The sequence below is a fragment of the Platalea leucorodia genome, assembly GCF_965183815.1.
Source record: "Platalea leucorodia genome assembly, chromosome: 6".
In the NCBI taxonomy this organism is placed as follows: domain Eukaryota; kingdom Metazoa; phylum Chordata; class Aves; order Pelecaniformes; family Threskiornithidae; genus Platalea; species Platalea leucorodia.
Genome location: NC_138828.1, coordinates 1,470,996 through 1,482,863, shown reverse-complemented (window position 1 = coordinate 1,482,863; position 11,868 = coordinate 1,470,996). Strand labels below are relative to the sequence as shown.

The 11,868-nt window shown below is 44.7% G+C and overlaps 1 protein-coding gene across 1 annotated transcript; it reads right to left on the bottom strand.

Annotated features, from left to right (window-relative positions):
- Positions 1 to 223: 223 nt before the first annotated feature.
- On the bottom strand, positions 224 to 10,128 carry COX18 (cytochrome c oxidase assembly factor COX18; the record flags this gene model as incomplete). Its single annotated transcript, XM_082315028.1, has 7 exons — positions 224 to 311; positions 4,215 to 4,433; positions 5,197 to 5,304; positions 6,364 to 6,476; positions 7,588 to 7,751; positions 8,470 to 8,570; positions 9,862 to 10,128. 6 exons carry the CDS (start codon positions 10,126 to 10,128, stop codon positions 4,260 to 4,262), a joined length of 927 nt encoding a protein of 308 aa, XP_082171154.1. The 3' UTR covers positions 224 to 311; positions 4,215 to 4,259.
- Between the last annotated feature and the right edge of the window lie 1,740 nt (positions 10,129 to 11,868).

The following is an 11,868-nucleotide window of genomic DNA, read 5'->3' as shown; positions in this document are numbered from 1 at the left end:
CCTATGAAATTTATCTCTGGGATCCACTTCACCCAAACTAGCACCTTCTCTGAGACACATCTCAAAAGAAATGAAATTACTCTCATAATATGTGTTAAATTAGAAGTACAATTGCTTTCCCAAATTGCCAAAGAAATTTGAATTCTTATCTTCGCAACAGGTATGTTAAAACTCAGCCCTCCTACCTGACATTCCAAAGGAACATAGTCCTCTTTGTAGAATTCTTTGTGTTAAGTCAGTGGTACAAACCAGGAGCCGTGCTATGCTCTCCGCAGTAACGTATCACAGTTCCTCTGTTACGGTCTGGGTTTCTGAAGAAGACAAGTTTCATTTGTGACAGTATCTACCCCGTGAAAGAGATGATCAACCATTGTATGCCTTGCATGGATTTTACCAGATGTTGGCCCATTTGAAACTCCTTGGCCAAAGTACTCCAGAACGGTGTCTTTCTAAAAGGCAAGTGCTGAATACTTCAATAGTCTCACCTCGTATCTACTTTTTAAAAATAATATGTTAATTAACGAGGGCTTTTTTGCTTTTCAGTTTTAGTCTGAACAGGATTTTGTTGACCTCGTATCCTTATTACTAACACACAGTTCTTTTCCAACGCAGAAACGATAGTAAACACCAAAGCAATGTTTAACTCCCTTCCAGAGAGGAAGGACAATAATGTCACCACCACAAAATAGCTTCTGTCCTCCTGGAATTCTACCAGATAGATGGAGGATCAAGGATACAGAAGCGAGACAAACCCCATTTCCATGCCAGCCTCACATCTCAGACTCTGACTACCTATCAAAGGAGCAAGGACAAAAACCAGTCCGTAAACAGTTTCCAAACTCAGAACCTCAGCCCAACAAATGCAAATATTTTCTAAATGTCATTAAGTGTTGAGAAGATTAAGTTGAGTAGATTTTAGTTACATTTGAAACCATTCCAAACCTTCCTTGCCCTTACATTAACTCTAAAAACATTTATCTGTGGCCATTTCCCATTAAATCTAACACCTTACAGTCCTTCTGTATACGCTTTTGAGTTTTTATTAACTTTGATTATTTTGCGGTGTATTTATCAACTGCTAAACTTAGCACCTGAACTCTCAAAAAAAAAAAAAAAAACCAAACCACCACCTACCTCGCTAAATCCTGCTACGCTATTTGAGATGTCAAAGAATACAAAGTCACTCTTGCTATAATTCCGACAGCAACATCAAGAGCCCTATATCTCACCGACCTCCATCGCCTCGTTTTCCACGCAGCCAGACTTGGTGCCAACATTGTGGTGCGAGCCGTTCTACAACTCTAAAGACAAAACACAAGTCCAAATACCAACCTCCGTACTAGAATAACCAACCTACTTTCCTGTATTTAAAGAATTGCTTACATGTTTGCAAATGAGACTACAACCTCTAACTGAAATCTCAGAAGGGAAAGAAATGTCTTTTGGGGAAAGCAACCTTATTACAGAGTAGCAAGCTTGCCATTAGTCTTAAGGAAACAGTAATCAATATTGAGCAATAGTTAGAATTTAGAACTAGGTATTTTGGAACAGCGCAACTTCAAATTTCAATCGATGCTCCTCTCTAAAAAATATAGAGATTAATGCAGTACATTATTAAACAAACTGTACGTACAAGTAGAAGAAAAGGTGCAAGTCAGTGATTCGTAAGAAGAAATAGGTAGATAAAAGGATCGCGGAGCCCCTGATACGATGCGAGGCTACAGTCTGTTGCTTCTTAGGATGGGATGCTGCGAGAACTTCAGCATTACCTGTGCAGGAACAGCTAACGGCATTCTCGTCTTGACCGACACAGTAACTGGCGATACACCATCCATAACACTGAATGCGCTCCCACTTGTATGCTTGAAAAATGTTTGGTTTCTGTTTTTTTAAATTTGTGATTTTTCCCCAGATAAGACCCTAACGTAATCACAGAACCATGCAGCTGGAAAGGGAATTCTGGAGGTCTCTAGTCCAACCCCCTGGGCAGTACAGCGCCCACTAAAGCAGGTTCCTCAGGGCCTCGCCCAGCTGGCATTTCCAGTACCTCCGATGATGCAGATACCACAACTCCTCCAGAAAACCAGGTGTTAGACTATCCACAAGGTAAAAAACAGGTTTTTATATCAATTCTGAAAAGTTCAGTCTTCCAACTTGCCCCTGTTGTCCTTCATCCTTCTTTTACGCACTTCCAAGCTGCGTTTGGCTCCATCTCCTTTGGCACTTCCCACGAGCTGCTTGTAGACAGCGATCCATCTCCCCTCTCTCTCTGCAAGGCCATCTCTTCAGGAACTGAAATCCAGCGCTCTCAGCACATCGTGGGCTCCGGCCTCCTGACCAGCTCAGCAGCCCTCCGCTGGATCTGCTCCAGTACACCACTGCGTTGTACTGGGGAGCCCAGAACTAGACCGAGCATCCAGATGCGGCCTCGAGGACTGCCAGGGAATAACAACTGCCCTTCACCTGCAGGCTGCACCCCTCTGCAACCCGGCACCTCAGGAAAACGCAGGATTTCGCTTTCACCTCGTCACCTTACCGGGCCATTGCCAGGACCCGACTCTTCAGAATAACCACAGCCAGATCAGGGGATGGACCGCCTTTTATCCTGCCGCCAGCAGACTACGTAATTCTACAGCGAGAAACCAAGCCCAACGGCTACTGCTGTCGTTCAATCCTAACGGGTAGATTGCAGTCTGAAAAACTGTATGGCAAGACTACATTCAAATAAAATCCAATAAGTAAATAGATTTTATATGAATTTTTTTACGCTTCTGAAGCAAGCCCGAAAGAATGTATCGTGCATTCCCCTAGCAAAAATACATCCACTGAAAGACAACGTGAAGTGCGGTATCATGACTGAAAATGAGGAACGTTTCGTTGCAAACAACATTTTTGAAAAAACATCCCTGCCCTACCTACATGCCAAACCTTGATGAACTCCTTCAGCCCCGTCTTCCGCTCAGGGGTCCGGGCGACAGGAAACAAACTCACAGGAGAAATTAAGAAAAGACTACAGATTCTTTCCACCCCGACAAAGGCACGTGACTGTTGTCTACATCTGCCTGGTATTCCATCTGCTTCTCTTTCCCAGGGCTAAATCGTTTTCTCTAAGGACTTAAAAAAACCCCAGTTATTTAGTTATTTTAAAAATCACTTCCTATTATCAAAGATTAATGAGCACTAACTTCAACAGTTAAAACATGAATCATCCTGACTCTGCACTATGACAACCATCTGAGAGCAAAGAGCACAAGCAACGCTTTGCCCTCTATCCCGATTTCTGCTTCTCTAAGAAAAAAAGACCACCTTTCACGAGACCGAACTTGCACAGGCTTCTGCGCGAAGGGACGTTCGGGTGCCGAAGTTTCACACCAACGTTTGTCTGCTGACTTCGGACGCAGGCAGAGCAAGGCGAGATGTGAATCTGAACACCCTTACAGGAAGCGTCTACATGTAATGGCACTGATGGTTACATGAAAAAAATATCAACCACGGGTCCCGTAAGGCATAAAATATTAGCCCTTGACCTTTAAGACCTACATTAAAAAAGAGACTCGATATACACTTGAATGAAGTATTTGGTTTCTTAGCAGCATTCATTCTTTTTCAAGGTGCCACTTGCCTCATTTCAGTACATACAGACAGAACGCTGTCACTCAACAGCTGATCATGAGAAATGATAAAAGAAACTTCTCCTCCTAACTCCAAATCTAACACACGAGAGACTGACAGCGACCTAGTTTACTTTGCAGTTAAAGGAAACTACCTATTGGAACTGTTACGAACCACCCGGATATCGAACGACTACACCTGATGACCAATCGCTCTGCACCAGCGTCTTAATAAAATAAACCAATAACCACAGCGCCAGTCCATCTAGCCTTTTCCCTCAAGCAAGACCTCGTTGTTCGCTAGCCCGTAGGTCAGATCAGCTTCACAACAAGAAGGCAGCCTAGATGAGTCACAGTTTTATTTAATATTCATCTGCACAATTCTTGGCAATAATTCAGGAGACAAACCTGCACTACCGGACTATTCTAATTGTAAAACAACCACCCTTGAAACAAAACTTCCCAATAAACACACATTTGTGCCGAACGATCGCTCTTTATGGCCAGACAGCCAACGCTTTATTTGGAAAATAAATATTAATTCCGGCTGCAACATTTTACAGTAAATAAGTACATCTCAATAAAATAGTGCTACTTAATTACCCATGCAACATTTGTGGGACAGCTCTTCCGACAGTTCAAATGACGTCATTTCTTAAAACTGTATTTGGCAGTCAAGGCAGACACGATATCCCTGTAAGGAGTAGCCGACTCCGATTTGGTCCTTGGTACGCAACAGACTCGACGAAAGGTCGGAGAACGCAGCAACAGGTTGTGCACGAGTCCCATGAAGCTGGAGGACAGCCAGTACAACGCCATGGACTGCAACGAGAAAAATACAAATACCGAGTTCAGCCTCCCCGGATGCAAGGGAAACGCGACAAGTTTTAGGCAGCTCTTCACGAACCACAGCCACTGGTTCCTCCCAGGTATCCAGAAAAACAACTCACCTAAAACCACTCCTCTCAATAACAGTAATGGCTTCCATTTGAAACGTATTTTTCACTCTTTCTCAACTCTTCTGGGAAAAAGAGTCATCTACACTGAAGTTTGACAACAGTTCATAAATTAATTCGTATTAAGCTTACTTAAACTTCTATATTTCAGACTGTAAGTTGATCAGCCAGACAACTAGAGACTTAGTTGCAAAAGTATTCAGAACACCTAGTAAAAATGGGAAGTGTTTTAAGAAGATTGTGGAAAATTTCCCAATCTAAGAAGTACGCTGTGTTCCTCTTACAGTAAGCAAACACTTGGCAAACCTTTGCCTGCGTGTCCTTATATAAAGTTCTCCTCTCATTTCCGAGATGACAAAAAGGATGCTAACCTGCTCCGAACGTCCTTCCAAGCCCTAGTTTGCAAAAACGGTGTTTAGAAACAATGAGTTCACCGATTCTTCCCTCTTGGGCAAAAATATTCCAGACATGTTAAGAATTTAAACGTATCGATACACAAAACATCTTATTTGTTTTAGGGCATGCTGTAACAGAGAGCACGGTAAATAGAGCGGGCATTTGGGCTGCTCTTCCAGCACCAGGAACAGAGCCAGAGGTTAAGGGACACACCATTAAGACTCTGTACTTACAGAGGGGACCGTTGCAGCGACGGGGATCATTACTACCGACACCACTCGAAAGAAATTCGTAGCAAGCTTCTGGAACCTGGAAACTTCCATTTTTTGCGAAGCAAAGATCTGAAAGGGCAGAAAGCCACAGTTAGAAACAAGATCTTTTTGAAACAACTAAAAACAACAAAGAAGGCAACAGCGGGGTTCCCTGTAACCCAGCGCTCTTGGTCACCGATTACTTTTCTTCTGTATCCTCCATTTCAATTAACATACTGCTACAATCTTTCATTTAACTTGTTTGATGTTTTGTGTGTTCAGTCCTTTGTAGAAAATACGGTACCAACCGAGCAGAGTACCTAACAATCATTACAAGGTAACGTAGCTTTAAGTAGCCACTTTTGCATATCTCAAAGTTCCACGGCCTCGACCTGAAGCACAGCCCTCCGGGAAAAGGCTGCCAACAGGAAACAGTCCAGAAGCGACCGATCGACAAATCAACAAAAGCACAATCAGGTCTACAGTGTCACACTGACTTTTTTTCTCTTAAGACAGTCACAGTCCACATGACAAAGAAGAAAACGGAGTAAGAATGAAATCCAGAAAGTTAGAGTTTGATGAGAACACCTAACAGAAAAATCAAGAAGAAAAATATTTCCTTTAAATTACCCTCAAAAATGGGAAACAAAGACTTATTTCTTTTTCTGTTTCAGTTGATTTATCTCCCCAGCAATCTTAAGAAGTTATGAATTTTTTCAATTTATTAAGAACAACACATAACATTGTTAGTTTTGGCCACAAGGCAGCAACAAATAATTGGGAGCGGGGGTGTAGAACAAACCAAAAAACCCCACATGTGCTTTCGGATGCTGAACGCCCGAGAAGCTCATTAGAACATCATCCCAAAAGAAACTTCAGAGTCAAGATTAAGTTTTACTGGGCTCAAGTAAAGCCAATAAAGTATCTGAGGCACGTCACATCAGAATTTGTCATCTCTAAACGAGACACCCACAGATTCAAATGCATAGAAAAATTAAGTTATTTTTCAGTTCTGCCCAGTGCATTTAAAGCAGAGAGAACCTGAACCTAGCCTCATGTTACCATGTTTTATAACCGGGTAATATTGCCTTACAATTCTACAGAAAGAATTATCCTTTTGCAATCATCCGATTTATTTCGCCAACATACCTCCACTATCAGCAAATTCACGAACCCAAGCGAAATGGGCAAAATCCACGTAGAATCTGGTGCCGTGAGGTCTGTAAACCACAGCGTTCCGCCTGCTGAAAACTGTTCTTGAACTACAAAAGTAGTTTAAAGAAAATACGGAATTAAGTATGATTCGGTACCTCAAGTTAGCCAGAACCCTGCCAAGTATTACCATCAAATCATCCAAGTTTCTAGGTACATTTTATCTACACGATAAATGCTATTAAAGCAGAAACCTTTGGTTAAACAGCAGACTGCCTTGACGTGTGATCTATCAATACAAGTAAGAAATGGTGAGAGATGCAACCTGAGATGCAGCTTAGCTCATGACAGCCGCCGATTCAGGTCAACCTGCCTGATCTCAACGACCATTTCACAAGCCAATGAGGAAAATACGCAATGCAGTAACCTACACTGACTACGTATTTTGTGTTTTTGAAATAATCACATTTTTCTTAATAACCATAAAAAGGGTTACATTTTTGTTTAGAAGAACAGACTATAAACTTGTCTAAAAAAATCCAAATACCAGTATTTTTATTTAAGAAAAACCCACCCATTCACCTTGTCTATAGTACTTCACATGAAAGGAAAAAAAAAACAGATTATTAGCGAACGTGCTGTGACATAGGTAATATTACTTGCCAAATACGCTTATCTTGTTAACCAGAAAAATCCCAAGACTTGTTTTTTTTCTAGCAATCCTGTCTTCAGAAGACCACAAAATAATGGAGCGCTCACACTGCCTAACAAAATGCCTCAGATCGTTCCCAGAGCTCGGACCCCGATGTTGCTTTTCAAGAGGCACCCCACAAAGCTCACAACACTATTGCAAATAATGAGATCGTATCAGCAGAGATCAGTGATGCTCTGGATGCCGCGAATACCTGCTGGAAAACTTCAAACCAAAGAAAAGCATAGGTGCAGTCCAGACGCAAGTTCTTTGGTTACGTGAACTATGGTTTAATCTAGTACAACACGTACTATACACCTAAACAAAGTCTTGGAAATTCATTTTTATTTTTATCAGATATTTACCTATCCTTAAAATATATGAAGTTTAAAAACAGCGGTGGAGTAGTTTTTATACCGGCTTATACGTCAGGCTCAGAAGATTGCGTTCTTCAACCAACAAAGCTTCCAGAAAAACAGTAACTGAACAAAAAAATGACTATTAAGAGTGTGTCTGTTCAGGTTAATCACCTTCTGAGTCCGTGGCGCCAACGCTGCAGTTGCGCAAAGCGAGGGACACGCAAACCCACATTGGAATCTGCACCCACACCAGTAAAGTGGCTTTGAAGGGATGGCAGTTGTCGCGAACGTATAGTTCCGTAATAATCCTCCGTAGGTTCTTCTTAAAGTGGAACCTTTCAGAAAGAACAAGAAAAATCCTCTCACGACACCTGCTACAGAGTAACTTCTCAAATTCTGAAGTAACAATTCTACAAAGTGTGCGTGTCTAATTGGCTTCTTTAGGTGCAACTCTGGAAGACCTGAAAGTCTCTCCTCTTCCAACATGCCCCTCTCCTTTGCCAACCCCCTTCCCTCACAGCTTTTAGCCCTGTTGCTGTAAGCAGCTTTTCACAACAAAATTTCCCATTGTCACTGGCAGCTCCCAGTAACTTGCTGATATTTTATTTCGCAGCGCTTTTTGTCTGAACTAGAGCATAACTTTCTCGATACGGAGGCAATCGGCCAGTTACGTGATCCTCAGTACCCCGGCTTAGATACACTGCCGCTGCACGGGGTGCAGTGCTACGTTAACCAATGAACAGGACCACGACCAAATGGTTGTTCTGGCAATATTTAGATACCATTAGAGCTAGGGAAACTTTAGCCGCAAGTAAAGACAACAACAAGAATCCTGGGTTGGACCCTGTAATCGCAAGCCTATCACAAGTTCAGAGCTTTAAAATACTCTGAAGGGCAACATAACAAACACAAGCAAGTCACAGAAGCGGCAAGAAAAGCTAAGCTTTGGGCGATGGCAGAATCTTTCTGCAAGGCTGCTGTTTGTAGGACTCTCCCTCCTGCTACCCCACAATCCGGAATGGATTTATAAAGTATACCCAAACGCCATCTTACCTGGCCACCTTTTCAGACCAACCCACTTGCTTTCCACGAACAGAAACTTCATAGCGAAGACGCTCAGCTAGTTGTTTAATCTCAGGCTGCAAGTTTTCCAACTAGCTAAAGAAAAGGAAAAATGTTTACGCGCGGTTACATGTAACAACCACTTCCCCTCCCCACCTGATCCTGTACAGACATTAAAAACAACTGGGATGGACAAGGCACACATCTGTGAAGACCTTTTAACTTGAAACAAAACGAACACATGAAGACACTAGTGAGAAGTGTTTACAAAGATACTGTCTTACTACTAAATGAAATAAATACATGATTTTGTATTTTATTCTTAATAAGCATCTTTTTGTCTTCATTCAGGAACTGTGACTTTACTTAACAAAACAACCTTTAATGCTCCTTCAAAAAGATTCAAAGCCCAGCAAGACGCACAACTTTGCCAGTCAGCAAAGTCACCGTCCTGAGGAATAAGAGACCCCATTATGCGAGGGTACAGTATGATATCCACTTTTGCAATCAAAAGAGAAGGAAAAATGAACAATTGTTACCATAAAAAAAACAAAACAAAAAAGCCCACCCCAAACACGCTGCAATAAAAGAATTAAATGATGCTTCCTCTGCAATAACGCTCTCTGAACCACCATCAGTGAAGAACCCTGTCCAACCAACACACCTGCATTCACCAGCCTGACCTTTACGCAGGTGAAGAACAAAAATCCAATTGATGCCACATCAGACTTGAGTTCTGGCAGCTGCGAGGCACCACCCTGAACTCCTCGTCAGCTGGCAAAGAAACGGCCCAGAAAAGGAGAAACACTCTACTTGACCCCACAGCACTGCAAAGGCTCCCTTACTACTGCAGGCACAACAGATAATCTCTTCAGTAACTTCAACCCTTTTCCTCACTTTTGAAGAAAACCAGATATTTAGAAACTGCTAAAGACTAGTTTACTTCAAGTTTTTATTGGAGGAGCTTTAGCAAGGGCTGTGTTCACGTTAACGGAGCAAATCACAGGCGGCACCTTGCTCACGCCTCGACTCTTGCACTACAGCATGTCCATTTCCATGCAGTTTCCATGAAGAAACACATTCCCGATTTTCAGTTTATTTAGGCTTCACGTCTCCAAGGAAGGACCAACGCAGGTTAATAGGTACAGGAAAACCTCCCATGAGCTGCTTCCAAGGGGCAGCACAAGCCGACCCCGGGTAAAGGGGGAAAGTGCGGCCGCGCCCGAGCCCCAGCGCTTCTGCGGCAAGGCACCAGGACACACCCCGCTCCCCCCGCCCCCGCCGAAGCCCCCCCGGCCGCGCCCTCAGTCCCTCCCTCCCGGCGAGGGCGCTGCGGGCCCGAGCGGCCACCCCAGGCCACCGGGCCGGTAGCCGGGAACCCACCTTGGCCAGGAGGCGGCTCTGGTGCGCGGCCAGCGGCAAGGTGACGCCGGTGCGGAGCAGGGCGGCGCCGCAGACGATGGCGGCCCACCACGGCAGCCCGGCGGCCGCCTGCAGCCCCACCAGCCCGTCCTCCGCCCAGTGGACGGGCGCCGACTGCGCCAGCCGCTCGTACCAGCCGCCGGGGCCGCCGCTCGCCGCCGCCGCCCCCGGGACCGCCGCGACCGTTAACCGCCCGCCCCGCGCGCCCGCCCGCGCCAGCCGCCACATGGCCAACGGTCACGGCGCGCGGCCCTCCTGCCTTTAAGGGGGAGGCGGCTCGCACCGCCTCCCTCCTCCGCGCATGCGCCAGCTGCGCAGGGGGTGCGCGGCGCCGCGGCGGCCATCTTGAGTGAGGGCAGGGGCCTGGGGAGGGGGGACGGGCTGGGTGCGAGCAGCAATTAACAGCAATTAACAACTCCTGGCGCACAGCCGTTCCTGGGATGGTGTCTGCTTACCTCGGCCACGGCAAAGAGCGGTGGGGAAACGCTTCAGGGCACACATGCAGCTGCTGCTTGCTCCACCCTGTTCTCCTGCAGCCCTCAGAAGCCTCACTACACACAGTACCAATCTCTACCCACTTTTGTTCCTTTCTCTTCAGTATAAGAGACCTGCAGGTCTCCAAAGAGTATCTTCCTTCATTTATCGGTCAAATAAAAGCATTACATTTGAAAAAATAAAAAAAAGCCTCTGAGAAAACAAACAAAAAAAAAAGTGTTCCTTGTGCAGATTTCCAAAACAGCAGCCCAGGATTTCATGGAGCAAGCCGAACACCACAAAGGCAGCACCCCGCCTGCGCTCCCCCGGCCACGGTTTTGATTTTTCTAGTCAACACCACACAGGAGAAAAACTGTTCTTCTGACCCACGGAATTAACAGTTTAATCAACACTGAGCAGTACTTTCTCAGTAGGATTAGTTCAGAAGAAGGAGGCAAATAATCCTAAATAGCACTGAAGCATTAAGCAAAAAATCTAGTAGAAGGCTGGGGGTCATACAGGAGCCTGGAAGAGCACTATTCCCCACTTACAGTAAGGTGCCGAAACAGAGTTTCAATCATTTTTCTTCACAGTTTGTCAGTTTGGTATCCATTTTGCTACAACCAGTTCTTTACACAACATACTTCAGGTGATCAGACAGCTGGAACAAGGAGATTTGTTTTATTGAGAGCATCACCTCGGGACATAGAGATGGACATCGGTATGCACAAACCTTCTGGACACCTCCGAAATATCACAATATTTAGAAGGCAGTGGGTTTCTTTGGACAGGTGTTTGTTTCTTCTGGCATTCAAAGGAGTACCGTAATACATACAAAATAGGACTACCTACATTCCAGCCTTAGCAGCAGCCCCTTTTACTCATCAGGGATATTTCTTCACCCATGTGTATCTCTCAGGATACTAACGTATAACAGGAGGGTTGAGTCCAAGCAACACGGCAAGGAAAAAAACAAAAACAAAAAACAAAAAACAAGCTTTCCTTCAGCCTTCCCCCATGCTGAATAACCTTGCCTGCCCTGCACCAAAATACATTCGACTTGTAGATCTACTTTAACGCATACACCAAGCGTACGGGGATGCTGACTGGAGCTGCGTGTCGCTGCTGACCGAGTCTTGCCGCACAGGACCCCGGGGACTTCACCTCCCCGTGCTGCTGTTCACACCAAGCAACTCTAAGTGGAGCAGGTGACAGCTCCTGGCGATGACTGTAAGGAAATTCTCACCTGCAACCCCATGTGGAGCACGACATAGCCTACGAGAACACAGCTGCTTATCCTGAAATAAACCTTCCTTTGGAGATGGTTTTCATCGGTGAAGCTCTGCTAAAACTGCAAGTTGAGTCTCATTCTTGCACTAACACACACCAAGGATGCACGGTCTGAAATGACTGTTGTAGGCAAAGGAAGAACCAGAGGAACAGAAGCTCTGGGAGCACTCGTGGAACAGAACAGACTTTGCTGCATCAACCCGA